The sequence below is a fragment of the Synchiropus splendidus genome, chromosome 5 (genome assembly GCF_027744825.2).
Source record: "Synchiropus splendidus isolate RoL2022-P1 chromosome 5, RoL_Sspl_1.0, whole genome shotgun sequence".
NCBI classification, from domain to species: Eukaryota; Metazoa; Chordata; class Actinopteri; order Syngnathiformes; family Callionymidae; genus Synchiropus; species Synchiropus splendidus.
The window spans coordinates 12463750-12485188 of NC_071338.1; the positions used below are offsets into that span (position 1 = coordinate 12463750).

General features: G+C 41.8%; 1 protein-coding gene across 1 annotated transcript in view; it reads right to left on the bottom strand.

Moving 5' to 3' along the window:
• LOC128758491 (SH3 and multiple ankyrin repeat domains protein 1-like) overlaps positions 1–21439 on the bottom strand; it is a 30895-nt gene that overhangs the window by 7847 nt on the left and 1609 nt on the right. The window contains 23 exon segments of the mRNA XM_053864469.1: positions 46–166; positions 930–1051; positions 1155–1211; positions 1305–1331; positions 1516–1524; positions 1917–1997; positions 2118–2253; positions 2477–2601; positions 2680–2762; positions 10398–10476; positions 10940–11047; positions 12455–12594; positions 14102–14232; positions 14307–14485; positions 14613–14679; positions 15665–15742; positions 15826–15942; positions 16165–16206; positions 16397–16564; positions 17013–17164; positions 17296–17404; positions 17477–17548; positions 19587–19790. Of these exon segments, the coding sequence (XP_053720444.1) occupies positions 46–166; positions 930–1051; positions 1155–1211; positions 1305–1331; positions 1516–1524; positions 1917–1997; positions 2118–2253; positions 2477–2601; positions 2680–2762; positions 10398–10476; positions 10940–11047; positions 12455–12594; positions 14102–14232; positions 14307–14485; positions 14613–14679; positions 15665–15742; positions 15826–15942; positions 16165–16206; positions 16397–16564; positions 17013–17164; positions 17296–17404; positions 17477–17548; positions 19587–19790 (2407 nt within the window).

The following is a 21439-nucleotide window of genomic DNA, read 5'->3' on the forward strand; positions in this document are numbered from 1 at the left end:
GTCTGAGACCAAAAAGACAAAACATTTTTAAAGCAATATTGTTACCAATTGACTTTTGCCGCATCATAACTGCATGCTGGGGACCGTGTCCTGGCTGGAAAACAGCCTGGTTGTAGGTAAATACTTGCTGGCCTGCGTTCACTGTTGACTGCAGCTCGTAGTTTGACTTTTGATGTTGAGATAAAGGAAAGAAAAGGAACAACATTGGGAATTCAGCAGCAGCAGATAACATTTCATCCTGCAGAACAAATGCATATTGTAATTCTGAACTTGATCATTCTTCCCAGCATGACTTGGGGAGTAAAGAAAGGCCTCACAGCGAGGTTTATATCTAGTGACACATCTTAACAGGTGTATAATTTCCTCTTGAGAATAAATGAATTGCAGTTCAGTTAACATAACCTAGGACAGACATATTGTAAAACACCATTTTCCGTATCATTTAACGGAGCATTAATGAATGGACACAAGCTGACTCATACCCAAGCAAATTATGTTGTGTGGGTGGTCCATTGTCGATCATGTTCTGCACTGTGCAGCAAGGGCAGCCGAACACACCCACATGCAATAACAGTGAGCAACCACGCTCCTTTTTGAATCTCAATAGCTTATGCAGACACCCGTCACTTCCATGTCCATATATGTTCAACAAGCAGATTTGTTTGGCAAACAGTGCAGGTATAATCCGTCCACTAAAGAGTATCTGTCAAATGTTTATCTTACATTGAAGCATCACCTCTCTTTATGTGTCAATAGAGAAGGTACATGGTCACCCAGACAGGGACTGGTCACCTCACCATCGAGTTACAGGAGCACACAATGAACTCTAATAGTCAGCAGGGAGGTAGAGTGTTTTTGTTCTCTACATTACTGCAATTTGTCGCCAAAATCAGCCAAGAATACAAGTACAAGTACAAGCTTGTGTGTACCTCAGTGGAGACACTTGGAACAATACTCTTGCTTCTGTCCCTCTTGCCCCCATGGCCCCTCTGGTTCTGGTTGTCGGGTGTTATGGTATGATGGGCAGCAGCCAGAATTTCATCAAGTTTATCTACAGCAACGAGGACAGTAGAATTATAGTGTGACAAAATCAGGAGCGGGTCTCTCTTCAGCTCAGAGCTAATGAGACATTGGCCATAAAAGTATTTTAGTACTTAATGCCATCTGATAGACCGTCCTCTTCTTGTCTGGAACCTGGGAGGACTCGTATTCTTTAAAAAGAAAAAGAGATTAACAGTAAAATGACGACACTGAATATTAATGGAAGGTGGAGGGCTGACAGAGATATGAAGGCGAATGCTCACCTGTTTTCTTTTTCCATGGAGAGGTGGCTGCCGTGTGGATGAGAAGTGGAAACAAGGAGTGAGTCCAACTGCTGAGTCGCGAGATTCTTAAATGTAGATGAAGGATGAAATTCATACTCAGACACATGTGATGGTGTGAATGCAGTCATGGGCAATTGGATGATAGCAGGGGCGGTAACTACATTGATGTCAACACACATCTTTGGCCCACCTTTCTCCACTGCAAGCAGCGACAAAATGTAAAGCAGAGAGAGAATGTTATTGAGGCAAAAGAAGCTCAGGAAATGATCCGATTCACCTTCATTGGTTATATCAAATGTAAAATTATCTCTAACATGCTATTCGCTCTCAGCTAGAGTACAATGTGGGTTTGTTACCAGAGTGATGTATAACATATACCTACACTTACAGATTCTTCTGTAATTGTGACTGCTGACAAAAAGCACAACCATAACAACACAAGACCTCTCATGACTGCATGATCGCATGACCAACGTTTCTTTGTGGACCGCACACTTAGGGGCCTCATAACACAGCCCCTGACACACATGCCCTGCGGCTGCTCCAGCTTCATTTCTCTTCCTTTGAGTTCAGTCCCTTTCAACTTCTTACCCATGTCTTCCAGCTCTGACGTCATTGATTTGGAGCGCAGGGCTAAGGCAGGAGGAGTCAGTCTCTTGCTCTGCCCGGTGGCTGCCAAGACAATCCAGCCAAATGCAGTTAAGTACTTCCTTACAAAGTATTCCGTTGCTACTGACAACAACACTGTACCAGGATCACAAACAGAGTGAAGCGTCACACCATAAAGCTTACGTTTCTTCCGAGCAGTGTCCTCCAGCTCAGGGTTCCTGGCAACCATAACTACTTTTACCATAAGGCTGTTGCCACCCTGTCGGATCATGTTGACCACCTGCCGGTGCCCGACCTTCACCACATTCTGCCCATTCACCTGGAACACAGAGAAATGTCAACCATCAGTTCAAAGTCCTCTGCAAAAGCGACTAGCAGTGGTGTGATTCCTGCCGTAAATGGACATAAATTAGATGGATCACTGACTTCCACATGTACAAGCACTATTTCATAGTGAAGATACTCTGTCTGCCTGTTAGTTCAATAACCGTGCTGGTAACGTTTTTGTTATCCGCTGCATGACACTGTTCTGTCGTCCAAACCTCGATGAGGAAGTCCCCCATCCTTAGCCCGGCTCTCCACGCCACACCGCCTTCATCGACGGACTCCAGGTACTGCAGTGCCGGGAAGGCTGGCGTGGGTGTGAACTCCTCTATGGGAGTCTGAGCTAAGGAGGCAAAAATATTGGCATAAGTGGACAAAGATCAGGTCGACTCAGTAATAGAGAAAACGGAAGGCGTCTCACCTTTGGCTCCCCGAAGCACAAAGCCGAAGCCTTCATTGTCTTTCTTCTGCAGGAGCACTGTCTTCTCCTTAATGATGTAGTCACTTGTAGAGAGTTAGGGGGAGCGCAGGCACATGAGTGTGGGAGAGTGAGACAAAAACAGTGAGACAAATTTGAATCGGCAATCGGTGACTAACACACAGAAAAAAGTCTGACTGACATGCAAAGAGTGTTTTTGAAAAACACTTTGCAGCATCACATTATGAAATCACACTGCAGCAGGAGATGGGGTTGAATGTGAAATGGAAAGAATTGGTTACATTTCAGTAAGGGAACATATTAGATTACCATAAATAAAACGACTAATTCACATATGAATTAGCACCGTATTAACCAGTCATTATTCACAACTAGCCTGACCCTGGAATGGTTGCCAAAACAAACCCATATTTACGGATTAGCAATAGTAGATAATGAAGTTATTTGTTTACTAAAGGTTAATTTGTGTTTGCCAAGTGTAACCAAGGAATCAAATGAAATTCATGTAAAACAATGACAAGCGTGTGAGCATGAGCGTGAAGCTTGAAGTGCATTGTATCCAGCTGCTTTAGTCACTGTGGTGGTTTATGCTCTGTGTCACAGCAACACTGGAGGCACTTAAACTATATTGGAGCAGAAGTCTCTGATCTGTCTCCACCAACAGATCCTTCCCCCTCCACACGTCCAGGGAAAATGATGCCGCCTTATTAAAGTGTGCCGGAGCAGAGCACCAGCTGGCCCTTCAAGTGACTTTTCCTCCATAGCATCTCTGATTGTTTCGCTTGGGCAGATTTACAACCACTCATCCACATCCAGGACATGGATGTCATGCTGCCGCACACAGCAGTATCACATGACTCACTTCTGACTTTCTAACTCATGTCAGTCCACGCTGTTTTCTATTCAAGGCTTGAGGCCTCACAGAAGACAACACAATCACTTTTGTTTCAGTGATCAACACTTTGTAAACACACTAGAAATGCACTGCAGTTAACACACACATTCCAGGTAAATGTAGGCAAGAAAAATGGGAATCGTGACGAGGATAAAAGGAGGCTGCAACCAGGTCAACTTGGTCCATATCGGGAAGCAAGGGAGATAAAGTCGTTTAAAATAATGATGACTGAGGACAGGAGCATAGCAGAGGAATGCAGCAGATATGCCCTGCATTTTTATTCAGGACAAAAGATGTGTGTGCTCAAAATAGCACAGTAACATTGCCATGTCTTTGCCATTGACTTTGGATGATATCTGTGTTAATAAATCTCCGATGAATGAGTGAAACCTCTGATGGAGTCATTTCAAGGGAGGGTTTTCAGCTAGAATGTTATGTTGACATGCTGACAAAGTGCTCTTACATAATGCGGTTTTTCTGCACCACGAAATTGCTTCTCATCCAAGCGATGAATGTACCTCAACTCCTATATTTTGGATACATGTGTTAAACTAGCCATACTATGTTTTAAGAGTTGTCTATAGTCTTAGAGAGATGAGATGCCACCTTGGTAAAAATATACAGGAATGTAAAAGAACAATGTTCATCCATTTCCGAGTCAATTAAAAATAATCCGAGCCAGTACATTATGTTTTAGTCAGAATTTTGCCACTCTCTTTAACACCGATAAATACAGTTTGCTTTTGAGTAAATGAATTGAAATGCATCAACCAAGTCTTCCCGAGCTGATGCGTGAGTTAAAGAGTTACGACAATGCTCTGGAATTGTGCATAAATATGGAGAAAGCCATGATCATATATCGTCTACATTTATCGGTTCTGTTGAATTAGGAGGCTAAATAAGTCTAAAAGTGCATTGAAATTCAGTGCAAACATGCGTCGATGACGTCACAAGAGCCAGTCGGTGGAGGTAAACAAACTCTTCAGCTTCAGTGTCGGAGAAGAGATGCAGAACCACTGAATGGCAGCTGGATGTTGTAATGGTGCCACTGAGCATGAAAGCCTGTTCCCTGCCAAAGATGAAAATTGCCAGAAGAAATGGGAATGTACGTTTAAGAATGAGGGAGAAGTGGCAAACTGTAATCATAATCAAAGTAATCATTTCGCTGCTGTGCAAGAACCTCTCAGCCTGAGAGTTTGTGTCAATCAGGTTCTGAAACCAACTGCAATAAACCACAATTTTCAAGTGTAAACAGGAACATATCATCGAGGCAATGCAAAGAAGCAGCAGAGTCAAAACACGCCTTGAAAAGAGCAAGTGCTGTTCTTCACCCACAAGTATTATATGGCACAATAAATCACGATGGTAGCTATATTCAAGTTTTTATATCCCCTTATTTAAACTAAAGCTCTTTTAATGTCTTGATGATATTTGAACAAGAATTTCAATTGTATAAGAATTTCAAGTACATTCAGTGGAAACCCTGGCCATTGTGTAGTGAAAAACCTCCCTGAACAAAAGCAAACAGATGCTTTTGTTTGCTTTTGTTCAGGGATTCCTCCATGTTTGTTGTTGTTGTTCTCATCCTAGCTGCCACGTGTCTTGTGCATCAGTGTGATCAGTGGACCAGGAACTCCTGCACTTACAAAGGTTCCCTGTTGTCTGGAGAGCAAACTGTTCAATTAAATTAAATATATTTTTGTTAATATGTAATAATCTTGTAATTAATTAACTCATTAAAGTCCCACCAGTATTTATTATATAACCCTTCACTGAAATGGAGCCGACCAACGTCAAAATATAACTGACTTCAGAATTTCAGAGTGAATCATAGCTTCTAGAACGTAAGTGCTGGTTTGAATGAAAACAAGTTCTTTGTTTGCATGAACCAGCTCTTCTTCTCAAAAAATGCAGACAAATTGCTGCAACCTTCACTGATATTGCTCGCAACTTTCTGGCTTCCGTGCTTGTTTATAGAGTTGCACCTCTGGCTATGTCACAAGTCAGTGCATCCCAATGCACTTTATGGTAATAGATGGAAACAAAGTCTTATTGATTTTTTTGTAAACAGAATGAAATTATGTGTTTGTGGACTTGATGTTGTTTAATATTGTTCTTATTGACGGGTTTGTTTTAGCTGCTCTGAACGCGTCCGTGATTGACATGCTGACAAAGTGCTCTTTTGAGTGACATTTTACATCAGCTGAAACCCATGGAGTCACATCCATTTTTATAGTCATTGTTGCTCACTTTACGTAAACCAGAGTGTTTTCAGCGGGGTGGCCATTTTGTAAGCTTCATTTCAACATAAATTGTTAAACACAAACATTTAAAATTTTTATTTAGATTCAAAGTCACTCAATGTCAGCATGCGAGATTTGATTGCTGAGCACAAAAATACATCATAAGGCCCGTTCATTTTTCACCTAAGATCGAAACATCAGTTTGCATTGAAATGCCAATGAATGATGACAGTATCATTGAAATACATGGAAGAAAAGACATTACAGATAAATCCCAGCTCAGAGAGGGTTGTGTGAGCTGGACAAGATGGGATTGTTTGCTGTATCCTCACACAGCTTGCTCTTCCCACAAGCTCTGTGCTTCCATCTCTTTCTACTCTGACTCTCATTTTTCAGCGAGGGCCTCTACCCCCAGAACTGACGCCTCAATCCACATTTGATTTCAAAACCAGGTCTTCAGAATCGAAAGCACATTGAGATCACTTGTGTCTTGAGTCTGTTCCACGGAAATACGTTTTTAAATATTCAGAGCTGTCAGCTGTCAGCAGTCTATGAAATCCAGGCTGAACCCTGAGGAATACTACAAGATAAGCTATAAAATACAGCAGCCAGGAGCACGGCGGGTTTAATATTATCTGTTGTTGATTTATTACACTTTGCTACATTCAATATCTTCATGCATCACCTTTCATTTAAAGTGAGACCGGAAACAATGTCCAGTCCATAACGTCACACAGTCATCGACTTTTGCGCCAGAATCGTGAACTTATTTAAAAGCATACCTCAGCAAAACTTAATTTAAGAGTTTCAAAGACAAATGCAACTGTACTTTAAAGAAATATATACACACTGGCCTGTGCTTATGTGCGTCAACACACTGGAGCAAAAGAGCTAGACTTCGCAACCAAGCCGAAAACTTTAGCACTGAACAGACGATCCGCAGTTTCCCCAAATGAGGTCCATCTCTTGTGTGTTCTCCGTCAATGTTACTGTTTCGCCAACGCATTGCCGCCTTCTCTCCATCTGCTCCTCACACCTCATTTCTTTTTCTCTCACCCTGTCCTCCATCATGCTTTTCTCCTCTCCGGATCAAAGTAGCATGGAGTGGGAGGACGGCTCCACCGGCCACTTAATAATATCTGCGTTGTAACTTGGCCACAGTTGTGAGTTGAGTTGAGCCGGTTGGTAGTTACACACCTGATTTACTGTGGAGCTTATCGATCAGCTTATTGATCCTTCTGGTCTAGTTGCTAGTGGAAGCTGGCTCTTGTCCCCTCTCTCTCTAGCTTGCTGTCTCTGAGCAGGCAGCAGAGGAGCTTGAAGCCCACTACACTTGATGTGTCCTGAGTCACCTGCGCATGTACTCTCAATACTAGTGACTAACAACTGCTTTTTAACCCTCTCACAGCCAAAAGCTGCAGCAGACACAATGTCTATGTGGGGCTTTCTACAGCGAAGCAGTTCATGGATGTCAATGAAACAGAATGGGTGACGTGATACGCATGATTCTCAACACACTCATATTCAAATCAGAGAACGACATCTTTATTACACCACGAGGATCGGCATAAACATGAATAAGAAATACATGCAAACACACGCCCGACGCAGAAATGTGCAGCATTTTGCAATGGAAGTGACACAGCACACTCCTCCTGCCACTTCCATCCTCGAGTCGGTCGGAATTACACACAAACACTTAAAACATTCCATGCGACACGTTCACAACTAAGACGACCAGGTGAATGGGAACGAAAACCAGCGCAAAAACCATGACCCAAAGAAAATGAAATACTCCCACACTGTCTGAGTGAAATGCATCAATATGTGTTGCTGTTTCATGCACACACTCACGCACCAAATATACACACTGCACTCAGACGCACAGAAGAAAACAGAAATCAAAATGCTGCAGTCTTTGTTCGCTTCCACGCCTTCAACATGATGAAAGATATAATTGATGTTGACACGCTCACCAGACACAAACCACAAATGCTCACGCACACACGGTAAAAAATGCATATTGTAACAGTCTGTCATAAAAAAAAAAGGCTCGGCCGCTCAGAAGCATCATCTACCTCTCCCCTCTCTCCATTGTCCTCTCCTCACATCCATAGCCAGCCAATGAATGAGGAAACAGCCGCTACCTGTAAATGAACCACACGCTCCTGTTTCTGGGGCCCAGTGATGGCCACGAAGAGGAGAGGGAGAGAGAGAAATCCCTCTCTCCGCATACCCCCAATTCCATGTCCCCCCCCTCCTCTCGCTTGCGTGTTCTCCTTAACCTCCTCCCTTCTCCCTGTCTTCCAGCGAGCGCTCAGGGAGGGAGAGCAAGAGCGAGAGAGAAAGAAAGTGAGCGAAACAGTGGGGGGGAGAGAGAAGAAGAAGAGGAGGAGGAGGAGCGTGCAGGTCTGCACCCGCATCCTTCGCATAAGAGGAAGGCTCTGTGACGGAAGCACACATGGCGAGGGAAAAAGAAGACAATCGACCATTACGATAGTGATGTATGTGGCTGGTGCTCTAATGCAGGAGTTGAGTTAGTAGGAGGGACATGTGGGGGAGGGGGACAGATCATTGGCGAGACCGAGCGTGCGTCCACATCCTCCACTGGTGCCTGGCAGATTCACCAGCAGCTGATTCCCAGCCTGAGTTAAATCACACAGACTCACGCAGCTGCCAACTTTCCTTGCTCTCTGAAGCCACACACAAGCAAAGCTCTCTCCTCCCGCCATCTCTCCTGACATTTACTCCAAATAAGGGACTGCAGTGAGGGACCACGCGCCGGATTACCTTCCTTGCTAATTGAGGGGGAATGAACCCAAAATGCAGAGAAGCCTAGCCCCACACAGGTAGTGTCGCATCAGTACACTGCTGCATTCCGTTGTTTTTCGAGGTTGTCCTCAGCAGAAACCTCGAGGGCTGACTGGTCAGTCCTTCATACGAGCAACATGCCCAAAGTCAATCCAGCAAATGACTCATCAGCTTGAAGTCAGACTAAATTACAGACGCACAAAGACTCTCAAACTCGCATGTGCTGCATCAGGATAAACGGCGGCGGTCAATCGTCTCACACACACAGCAGTGAAACACTTCAAACACCAGAAGAACGAGAGAATAAAAGAGCATGTTCTGGTGGAGCCAAGCGACATATTAGCTCTATCCTTGGATGACAGGTGACTTCACGCAACACAATGGCTGTGGAACCAGCAGCGTGGAGAAGGCACACATGAACGCACAAAGAGAGGAAAAAGTGATGCAATTGTTTGTTCTTTTCAATCCAAGGACACAAGACGGAAAGTTGTTTTCCACCTCACTGACTGAACAGTAGGTCAGTGATGTGGAAATCTTTCACCACCACTGCTTCATGAGGAGATTTAATGATCTATCGACGGCTGAAATACTGTCACTACTGCTACCACTGTTATAAACCAGAAAGTGCTCGATTTGCTTTATGTCTATTATCTGTACTTTATAGAACAAAAGAGCTTTTCAGGACTGTGTAGTTAAACGTTTCTAAGTACAGGGTTCCGGTACACAGCAATCTCAGCACTGGAATAAATGACCAACAAGTGTCAACAATTCCAATTAGATACCTGAAGTTAACTGAAATTGTTTCAGTTAGTATCTAAAACTTTAAGTTCAGTGACAATGTCGAGGACAGTTCTGGTCTTGCTAGCATCAACCGCAAAACTGTCCTCTGTCCTCAAAAGTGGTCAATAAACCAGTTTAAAATTCGTCATGGAAATGGAAGTGTCTCAGTGTCTATGGTCCATCAGTTACCCACAATAAGTATTTAATAACACAATAATAACACATTTCTCATATGCTATCATTAAACACATAAGGAATATATTTAATGCTACAATGAATTCTGACATTAAAAGGAGCAATAGCATTCAATTTGTAACTCCATCACGATAGAAAAGATGTCAGGTGGTCTTTGTCGCCCACTTAACAATGGTCACAGTCGAAAGCTTTTAAGTGATAGCCAAGACTAGAAAAGCACTGCGAGAGCTCCAACCACCAGTAAAGAATCCTATAACAACCAAAACTTAAGTCCCTGACTGGGTATCGAACCCGGGCCACTGTGATGAGAGCACCAACTCCAGACCGTAGACCACGGAGAGTATGGAGGCCTTTTGAAAGTGTGTATATCTTGAACACCAGAATTGGTGGCTAAAAAAGAATCCGATCACAGCTAAAATTGAATTTGTTCCTTCACACATTTCCTGAAAGTTTCACACACAGGCTTATTTTATTAGAATGACTGAAATCTTACAGTCATGATGGCACTAATCTGACCCTAAAAGATGTTACAACTTTCAGTCAGGCAATTATTACCAATTTGTAAAAATTTTAAAAACAAATTTTGCTAAAATTGTTTATCACAGTCTGTCTAAATTTGTTTGCCAATTCTCGTATTAACCTAGTTATTTTGCGTTAAATGAATTACAGCAAAACTGCGATTAAAATTTTATGAACATTCATCTGCATGAAGGCATATGACGGCATATTTTTCCAACTTCCCATGGCTGGCTCACTACATCGGCGCTAACTCTCACCTGGGACCATCTGTGCCATCATAAGCTCCGACGGTAACGTTGCGGAACAGCTTCCTTCTTGCTTTCTCGGTCCGTGCGTCTGAGAAGAACAAATGAAAACATGTTTTTTTTGTTTTTTTTAAATCTCCCGGGACACCATCTTTATGCAAGTGCTACTCCCACACAAAAATACATGCAGTGTAATTGCAGTATGGAATGTGTTCTACATGGCTCTTGGCCTTGTTTCCTCTGTGTCACATTAGTGTAAATCATGCAGCTTGTAACAGACGTGTTCGACAGCAAAATGGCCAGCTGGTAGACGTGGCTGCGACGTGCTGCTGTTTCACTGACGTAAAGGATCATTCTTGCTGGAGGCTGTAGGCAACCCATATTCCAGCGCTTCCTCCTTCCATCATATGTTCTGTCAGTAACCATTATCTAAAATGTCCGATGCCACATTAATGCTTTCATTGTACGTAACTTTTGAACTTACAGCATGTTTATATTAGCAAAAATGCACTTTGCTTCCAGGATTTGTGAGTTGAAAATACTTTCTGTCCTACCTGATCGATTTCCGTGGGAAGCCACTTCTTCCACACAGTCCGATGGAAACCAGCCAGTGCGACCGTTGACAGTTCCCTCCCAGTATCCCCCCTCTCCAACGCTTAACACTGAATTTAGAGAGGAACACAGTTCAACAAGTAGCTTGATAAAAATGCGTGGATAAGATTTATGCTTTTCAATTTTTTAAAACAGAAATATTCATATTAAATAACATTTTTCCATGAATGATTACATTATTGCACTACAAACTACAGGCTCTTCTGCTTAAGTATAGCGCTTTTATACTGTATAGCGTTTTTTATCCTTTTGTAACTTTTTTTTTGATGGGATGCTCTGATACCGTGTCCAATACAGGGTTTGAGTATACTTACCCGCACTCGTAGAATGGCCACCGATACCATGAAGCCGATACCACTTTATGGCAGCATGCAGTTTATGCCAATTTTGTAGATTTTGTGTTTGTATGGCTGTGAATCTTGTGACCGTCACCCATATACAAGAAAAACATACTGAGGAATGTTGTTCAAATAACAATATATATATATGGAAAAATAGTAACTCATATAGAGTTACTATTTTCAACATATAGTTTAATGGCGTAATGGAGTACTTGGTATCAGTAAGTACTCAAATGCAAGTACTCGTGCAAAACTTGTTTGGAAAGAAAGTTTAAGCTTACTGAAATTCAGAACACATGCGTATTTAGAAGTCAATACAACTTATTTATCAATATGAGACAACAATAACTAGAACATTAACTGTTGTTTTTGTGTTTGCTGTAAAATGTAGTATTTTATAGCTTATTGTGTGCTGAATTGTTGAATCTTCACTGACTCGTATAAAATGTTGGTCGATGACTCAGTTTGTGGTTCAGAGTAAAGCAACTCTCAAATACAAAATTTCCAGTGACTGTTGCTTTCAGCCTGAATCCAATTAGAGCCTGATAATTCAGTGAGTGAACCAAATGATCCATCAGAAGTCATACAGACAGCATGTCTCACTGGGGTAAAATCAAGAGCAGAATAACTGAATCATACTGAAGAATGGTAGCGCTTTAGATTGGACAACACATATTAACTATTAATAAAACAAACCCCACCTGTTTATTTACGGTTAACACTTGGTAATTATGGTGATATTTAGAGTGAACCTTTGTGACTATTCCAGGGTAAAATCTCGTTTGTCTGAACAAGACACCAGTCAACACTACATAATGATCAGATAGTAGTTTATCTAGGGTAATAAATGTTCCCTCATCTAATGTGTGACCCAAAAGAAATTGGAGCAGATACCACTGTGGACTGATCGTTCCCTGAAAAAGCCGCACATTTAGCAAGAAATAATGAAATTCCCTCATGATATGGTCATAATGTTTGGCTATCCTTTGAAACACTTCAATGCTGTATCTCTCCAGACAAAATGATAACTCATGAAACAATTTTAACCTTCCCACAACACCGTCCTGAAGACAGAAGAATTCTCTTCAATTGCTGGCTGGAAATGTCTTCCCTCACCTTTAACTTTGTCACCTTTGCTGAGCGACAGCTCCCTCTCGCCAGCGGCGGCGTGAGCACGGCTGGCCACGTACAGTCGCCCTGGCACGGCGCTGTACATGCGCTTCATTTGACCTCCAGCCTTGCTCGCCGAGGTCGCTCTGGAGTGAAGGCAATGAATGACGAAGAGCTGGTGTGAATCACTGAAATGCGTCTAAAGGAGTGAGGCACCACTCAGCTTGTTAGGCGACATCAAAGAGTCACCAAATAAACCCGCAACAAACAGAAATGCACGGCATCTCAGACAAAACCTACAGTGGCAGAAAAAAAACCCTTTCAGACATAAATCTCAAATATTATCATGAAAATTGATGGAAAAATCTTTTTTGTGTTTTTGTGTGGCTGCATTATACAGACACAGACGTATACAAATGATATTTATGGTTTTGTTTGTTTGAAATTCTTGACAGTTTCAATTAGGGTTTATTTTAACGCGTGAATTCCATTAATTAATTACGCCGCAATGTAATGCGTTAAAAATTTTCACGTAATTAATTATGAGTATCAACAGTTCTTCATTTTGCCTCATTTAGAGGCGTGTTATACTTCTACTACTCATTTTTTAATTGCTATATTGCGCTTAAGTGCCTATCTGAGACAGCCTTATTTTATTTCAGAATTTTATTTATTTAACTGTATTTGTATTACATTTTTGAAAACAGCCTTATTTTATTTATTTAACTGTATTGCTGTATTTATTTTACATTTTTGAATAATGCACCTGGCCTAACTGGGTTGCGGATGTGCTTGACCTTTACTTTTGGATTTCATTTATGAACCACAGTTCACCAATCAAATCTTCTCTTCTTACTGTACTCAATTGATTAGTCAAGCACTACAATTTTTTAATATCCTAGAACTCTTCTTTATCAGGAGACCTTTAGCGGATATGACATAAAAATGCGATTAATTCGATTAATTAATTACAAAATCATGTTATTAATTAGGTTGTTTTTTTTTTTTATGGACTGACAGCACTAGTTAAAATATGTCATTTTCCAACACTGCTAGTATCAATGTCAACAAAAAAAAAACACAGAATGAGATTAAAACTGGACAAAACTAAATAAATCCTTGCATCATCACATTAATATTGAGTCGACTGCCACTGGCCATTAGCACACAGTGCGATGCGTGGGCTCTCCGTCCATCTTCTGAAAACCTCTCTGCAGTATATTAAATCATATTCCCTCAATTGTAGTGTGAACGTTAATTTCATTCATTTAAAATAAGGGGTTCAAACTCAACTGACCGGTCCGTCGCTGGAGATGAAGTCGGGGTTAGACTGGACTGAGGGGGGTGAAATTTGTACACCAACTGGTCATCAATATCAACAAATACACCTGTTACGTTGATATGAAAGCAATGATTTTGTATAGGGAAACGTGGCTTACATCTCCAAATCAAATGACAAGATAAGTCTGCTGCAAATGCAAACTTGCTAGGAGAATTCAAACTATTTAGCCATTCAAATCTTTCAATGATTTAATAATGATACCAATTTAGCTAACTGAAGACAAGAACATCACTTGAATAAACACAGGGTTTGTATTCAAATTTGGACTCTAAATATTGCATATTTAAGAACAGAGTCATGATGGGTTTTACCCTTGTCGCCCTCGCGGCTGCCGGTGCCTCTCTTCGGTGTCACTCTGGCCCCCTCTCCCTCTTGATGGGGAACGACTACGATTTCGGGGGCTGCTGGAGCTTCTCATGCCAATGGAGGCTCTACGTTGACCCTAAAGGAACAAACCGAATTTGAGAGAAGAAGGAACTCACCAGAAAGCTCTATTTAAAATGGGCACTTCAGTACCTGACCCTGCTTGGGATTTGTGGAAGGCTTGTTGGGCAGTGCCATGGGGTCTGACTGGGTCATGCTGTTATCACTGTTAGCACGCAGAAGAGGGTGGGAGGACGGGAGCGACGGAAGAGGCAACGTGTAGGCGCTCGCTTTTCGCATCGGAACATACTTTGGCGATTCCAAAAATGGCACTAAATATTGAGCGTGACGACGAGAAGGGAAGGGAAGTTGGTAGTGACGGAATGAATTGCGGAGTTATTTGAAAGAAAAATCAGCCAACAAACATATGGACAGTTCAGCGCCGATACTGAGACTCACCGATATCTGAATCTTTGTGGTTTTTGATGATTTCCCCGAGTTCGAAGTGGCCAGACATTACTGCCAACTGCAACGACGAGAGGATTAATGCGAGCACCACATGCATTTTAGCTTCTCATAGAAATATATGCTTCGGCTCCAATATATGTAGGAGGACAACATGATGAGAAACACTTTTCTTATGACACCACAGTAACCATCCTATCATCCAAGGAAATTACAAGGTTCTTGCAAGGGCATTATATAAGTTGTGAGACTGAAAGTGATTAAAGTTTCCATGGCAACAACAGTCCTTCATCCGGAAAACATTCACGGTGCTAATGTGAGATTTGAGAACATGGCCTTTTTATGTGTCGTCTTTCAAAAACTATTACCATTGATACTAAAGACTGGGCACCTATAATTAAACCTTGTATGCTTCCATAGAGGTCATCAACCTTGGGAAAACATAACTATATTAGTGTAGCAGCACTAGTTGAGTAATTATGTTCCATAATTTTAGGTCATTTAAAACTGTGTTTTTTTTAATGGATGCCATTAGCAAGCAAAACTGTTCTGTGTTTGGTGGAGAAGAATACACTTTCCACAATGGTTTCTGTGTTTACATTGAGAGTAACATTAGCATTTCTATAGCAACATTTCTGGAGTTGAAAAAAAATCATGGAAATACTGGTAGTTCTAAACTAAACTGTGTCACTATCGTTGATGAATTTATATACTGCGATTTGTCATTCTGCGACATGGGGGAGGAAATAAGAACGAACCTTGTATTGTTTCCCAACACAATTAACTGCACAGACATAAAAATATATAATATATATAAAAATATAAAATATCATATGAACTCACAAAGTGGAACACACTTATTGCATTTCATGTGAAGTAGTGATTTCCCAATAGTCCAGCGCAATATGATATAATAATAATACTGCGGAGTGGATCGTCGTGATTGTCCCATTAACGCTCAGCAGTTGTAGACACAAATCCTCTTGTTAATACTTTGCATGACTGAGTGACCATCAACTGAAACACGGCTTATCGTAAAACATTACCTGAAAGGGTGTCTGGCCATGTTTGTTCTTTGCCTCCTTATTTGCTCCTCTGTACAGAAGAACACGAACACAACTCTCCTGGGGGGTCAGAGAAGAAAATGCCTTTAATCTGGCTACTTTATGACAATGTCTTGAACTTCATTCATTCAGTTTGTACTTGCTTTGTTGTACAGAGCAGAAATGTGAAGCGCAGTATTCCCTGAGGCATTCTGCGATGTGACGTCTGCGCCATAGAACAATAGATGCTCCAAATGCTGGGCGAAGCCATTCTGACAGGCCTTTTATGTTAAGAAAGAAACATAGCGAAATAATCGTTAGACGCTTTTGGAGAAATAAAGGGAGAGGGAGACTCAGACGCAAAGATATTTTCCACGCAGAAGAGGTCAGAGCGCATTAAGAAAGAAAACACCAGTCGGAAAGGTTTCCTCATATTTTTAGACTATGGTGCAAACATGAAACTACAGCATCACTCCAAAGGTGGAAGGCGAGTTGGGTGGTACCTTATGTATTTCTTCCATTCCAAACTCCTCTTCATCCCTTGGCTATGGAGAGAGTGGAGAGAAGAGGTGCATGAAGGCCAACAGAGAACAATGACACGACCAGACATGACATCAACCTCAAGGGCAGGAAGTATTTCAGAAGACAAATGAAGTGAGCCACGGTGATGTTAAACACAAAAATATGAAAGGAAACCAGTGACCAATGTCCACGGCCAAACTTCATCAGTGGTACCTGATGGGATTCATCCCAGCCATTCTCATCCCTGGTCCCGAGCTTTGCCCTGTAATACAGCAGGGTCTCACAGCAGGAAGTATCGCCACCTGTCAGCACGGTGTGGTACAGCGGGGTCAGACCACAGCGGTCTTTGTAGTTGGGAGAGGCACCCAAAGCAAATAACGCCTGCAAATGGGAAAGATGGTCGGGAAAGCTAATACTGCAGCCTTATGGACAAACTATTACACATTGCATCTCATGATCCTTCCTCCAGCTAGTAAGTTTGACCCTCGGTCTTAGTTATATGACAAAACAGGAAAGGTACTCAGAGAGTGCAAACCTCCACCAATAAAGACACCCCCCCCCCCGGAAAAAAAAGGTAGTGACAGTGAGACAGTGAGCCAGACCATTCCAAAAATTCAATATTGAATTTGTTTGTTGTTCCATTTCACATATTTCCTGAAACTTTCACCCAAATCCATCCAATATCCCTTAGTTATTTTGAACACTAACCAAGGCCATAACCTCCTTGGCGAAAGTAATAATGGTTCTATGGATTAGTTGACGTATGACAAAGTGAATGATTTGTCATCTGCATGTTTCACCAGCCCTTGACTCACTTAAATACACGTACCAGTAGAGCACTATGGTTGTGAACGCGCACAGCTTTGTGGACAGCAGTCAGGCCATCTTTGCTTCTGAAGTCAATATGAGCGCCACCTTGGACCAGAACCTTGATGCAATCACCCGAGACGCTGGACTGTGCAGCCACAGAAAGGGGTGTCTCTGTGAAGTGTCAGTAAGATGGTCAATGGTCATGATTTACTTATTTGTTTGTCATGATAGAAAAAAAATCTGGAAAAAAAGGCCCCTAATTCATCACAATGATAGTTGACACAGGTAAGTAACAGACTCACCTCCACTGTCTGGGTCATGGAAATTTGGATCGAGACCTTTATCAAGGACTTTTATAAGTTTCTCAACAGCACCAGTCTGAACGTAATCCAAGAACTTCTTCAGATTTGTCTGAGAGGAGGGGTAAATGAAAGAGGAATTTCATTTACTATCATCAGCAGCAACACCAAACCCAGCACTTACCTTTGTGCTGAGCTTCGCAAGGGCTTTTTCGTCCAAATTTGTTTGTTTATAAACTCGAGTTTTGTATCTAAACTGATGAAGACAGAAAAAAAGAAGGGTCAGAAACTCTTATTGCAACATCTGACTGCAAGATTAAACATATTTAAATAGCAGTCAACATGAACAAGTCAGACATATTTTAAGCGCTGAGTCCAGAATATTGCCATCTGGACTTGCAGATGGAACTAAACAACAGAAAATACGGTTTTTGAAAAGTGAAAAGGTTTAAAAAGGTTTTTTTTTTTTTTAGTTTTTCTCCCATTCAGAACTTCATAAGTATTTATTCAGCTTTCAGATTTTTTGCATTTTATTCAAGTTTTCCCAAATATTATTAAACAAACACAGGAACATTATGTACCTTATGTCTCTTTCTGAGTGGAGTGCTCAACAAAGACTTAAAATATCCCGCCATGAGTCACGTAGAAATATGTTTCGGCTGATGAGTAAACTGAGATGAGGGTTTAGGCTTCACGCCGTCGCAACATGGCGGTGGTCTGTCTATATTTTGACAAAACTTTCTGGAAGGTTGAAGCTTGCGCAGCAGCAGCAGCAGGACAGAACCCGGACCTGCTGTGGAGGAGCAGGAGCGTGAAGCAGTGTGTAGAGAAATCAGAACAAAGTATTTTCTGCTGAAGAATGATTAATTCCTTGCAACAAAAAAGTGTGGTATTGACAACCACAAATCTCCATGGTCACGCTCTCGCTATAAATACTTGCATCCATGTGCGGATGAATTGAGCTATGTGACTTATATTTAGGTGCTGGCTCGTATAACTCACAGACTTATATGAGCCCTGAAGAATGTAAACTCTCTGGAGAAAAGCCAAGTATTAGGTCAAAGGTTCTGCCACAAAAATGCCTCGGTTGTGCTTTAGCGCCCCCTAGAAAAGTCCAAGCAGTATGATGATATGTATGAACATGTTCTCATGTTTGTCTTCTTGTCCCTAGTTCTATTCAATAATAATAATAATAATAATAATAATAATAATAATAATAATAATAATTAGAGATATGCAAAAATATCAGCAGCTATGTTGCTATGGTGACACCGGAAGTTGTGACAAATAGGGAGCCTAAGTCTCCACCCCTTCCGGTCGGCCCATGGGCCCGAAACTCGGAAAGAATGAATGGAAGTTTATGGGGAGATAAAATTATTTTCTGGTGACTCATGCCCTGGATCACACATATGCTGTACCTTATTTTAAATGGCAAATAACGGTGTAAGTTTCGATACGATTTATTTGCTTGTGAAAATACGTAATTATTTGGTCTACAAATCAAATGTCGCATGTATTACGTCACAGCAGGCTCCGACAGCTAAGGCAGATGCTGAAGGTACTGAACTATCAAAGATGGAAAATAGCTGATATATTTCGAGCTAGACCACAAAATAACTTTTTAGCGCTGTGTGGATTCCACTTGATATTGTTTGTTTGCTTTGAGACTCTCGAAAGATGGGCGTGACTTAAGGCTCCCTATTAACATAATATATCATTTAAACTAAATGAAACAAAAATCCTATATCTCATTTACATATGTATATTTTTCAGTGTGTGCTATATTACTTTAGAGTTTTATTCAATTATTTTTTATTCTCTTCAAATGACCGGCTCATCGTTTTATAGATAGAAATTATATTCAATTCTTTGTCGTCTGGTGTTTTCCATTCGCCATACGAACGTGTGTGCGTGTGTGTAACTTGAAAAAAAGCTCTGTCTTCAGCAACTTGAGTTTCACCATGTCCCCTCACGACTACAAACACCGACCACAAGATGGCGCTATTATACAATCCTGCACATGATCATGTTTATTGACGTTCGGAGAGTGGGGAAATAACACAATTTGCAAGCAGCAGTTTATAATGAATTGAAACCAAAAGTGGAAATCGATCCAAGACAAAATGCAATTACTTTCCTGCAAATTTCAGACATTAAGGTGTGTCTTTTGCCTTGACAGAGCATTAATATAAATGAAACCTGGGAGTGTATGATTCAGCCAACCCTTATGGACCGGTGGAGGCAACATGGCGCAGCAGTTATAAACTAACAAAGTTATGAGGTTGGCAAATTACCTCCAGATATGGCACGCCCTTCTCAAAAGGTTGTGAGTAATCTCTCAAGGGCCTCTCTTCCTCCAGAAATTTGGCGTCCCGGCCCTCTCCAGCTGGCTGGAACAAGCCGTAGTTGTAGGCATCCCATAATGACTCGGTTAGGGAGCAGATGATCTGCTGCTTCGCGTTCCACACCGTGCAGTCCTGGTCAAACTGGAGACATCTCTGAGGGACAGAGAAAGGAGGATCAGTGATCCAGTATGTATGTATGTATGGATAGTAGGATAGATAGATAGATAGATGGATAGATAGATAGATAGATAGATAGATAGATAGACAGATAGATGGATGGATGAATGGATGGATGGATGGATGGATGGATGGACGGACAGAAAGACAGACAGACAGTCAGATAGATAGATAGATAGATAGATAGATAGATAGATAGATAGATGGATGGATGGATGGATGGATGGACGGACAGAAAGACAGACAGACAGTCAGATAGATAGATAGATAGATAGATAGATAGATAGATGGATGGATGGATGGATGGATGGACGGACGGATGATGGACGGACGGACGGACGGACGGACGGACGGACGGACGGACGGACAGACAGACAGACAGACAGACAGACAGACAGACAGACAGACAGACAGATAGATAGATAGATAGATAGATAGATAGATAGATAGATAGATAGATCATTTTACAGTGAATAACCAGCAATTCTCACATGCAACAAAAGCATTCTGTTGTAATTGTCTCACAGCAGGTCTGACCAGGGATCGAACTTCAACAATAAGAAGAGAGGATCAGAGCTAAGCATCTTTCCCCATTGTTCCAGTGCAGAGAATGGAGATAATACTGCACACCTCAGCACATTTCCAGGTCACCTCTCCCCTCTCTCTGAGCCTCCCCATCCCACCCAACTCTGGCCTGAGAGCCTGTGCAGTCAGCGCTGGCTTGTTCTATTTGATAGTGTGACCAAGTCTGCAGCCACTGTTCATTAGTGGGAGCAGGTACCGTTGCTGCAGCAATATGTTGGTGTGGCCCCTGGGAGGTCAGTCGCAAGATAGGCTTGTGTGTGAGTGGGTATCCTGGAAGGGAAGTGTGTGGTCATGTGAGTCCATGTCAGTCAGAAATGGCGTCCACTGATTTACTAAAGCGTTAAATCAAACGGCAAAAACTCAGCCTTTTGGATTTTTGTTTTCCATAATGAATGTAAACACGAAAGTACTAGCCCCAGTTGCTAGCTTGCTAGCCTGTCCACGGGCAGAGCTTGAAGGTCATGTGTCGGTGACCTTCTTTTTCTAGCACTTTAAATTACTTCTTCAATTTGATTTCCACCCAATGCGCTGCGTAATATGACCCATCTGACCAAAGTTGTCCAGCTGGCCTTGAGTTGGCTGCTGACATTATTGGAATATTAAGTTTGACTTGTGAGTTTGTTGGCTCTGGAGTGCATCAGAGGTATGAACGTGATTGCTAGCTCCACATATTTCCACATATTTCTTCCCTTTTCGGCAGCAGTCACATCCCTTGCTCTCCCCAAACTCATTAAAAACCTATTAGATAATTAGCAATTACTGTTTCATTTAGGGCAGATTAGCATGACATGTGGAGCAGTCGGGATGTTCAGGGAGTTGAAAAATCGAACAGAGATGGGAGAGGTCAGGCAAATGAACACTTTCTCACCTGGTGGTTGGCCAGGCTCAGATGGATGTCTGTGTGCGTGTTTGCGCCTCTGTGACTTTGTTGATTCTCACCTGACAACATTGGTGGAACAGGAAGCAGCAGCTTCAGGTGAGACATCAACAAGGCTTAAGGTTTGAAAACTAATTATGGCCCTGTGTGACCCTGAGGAAAA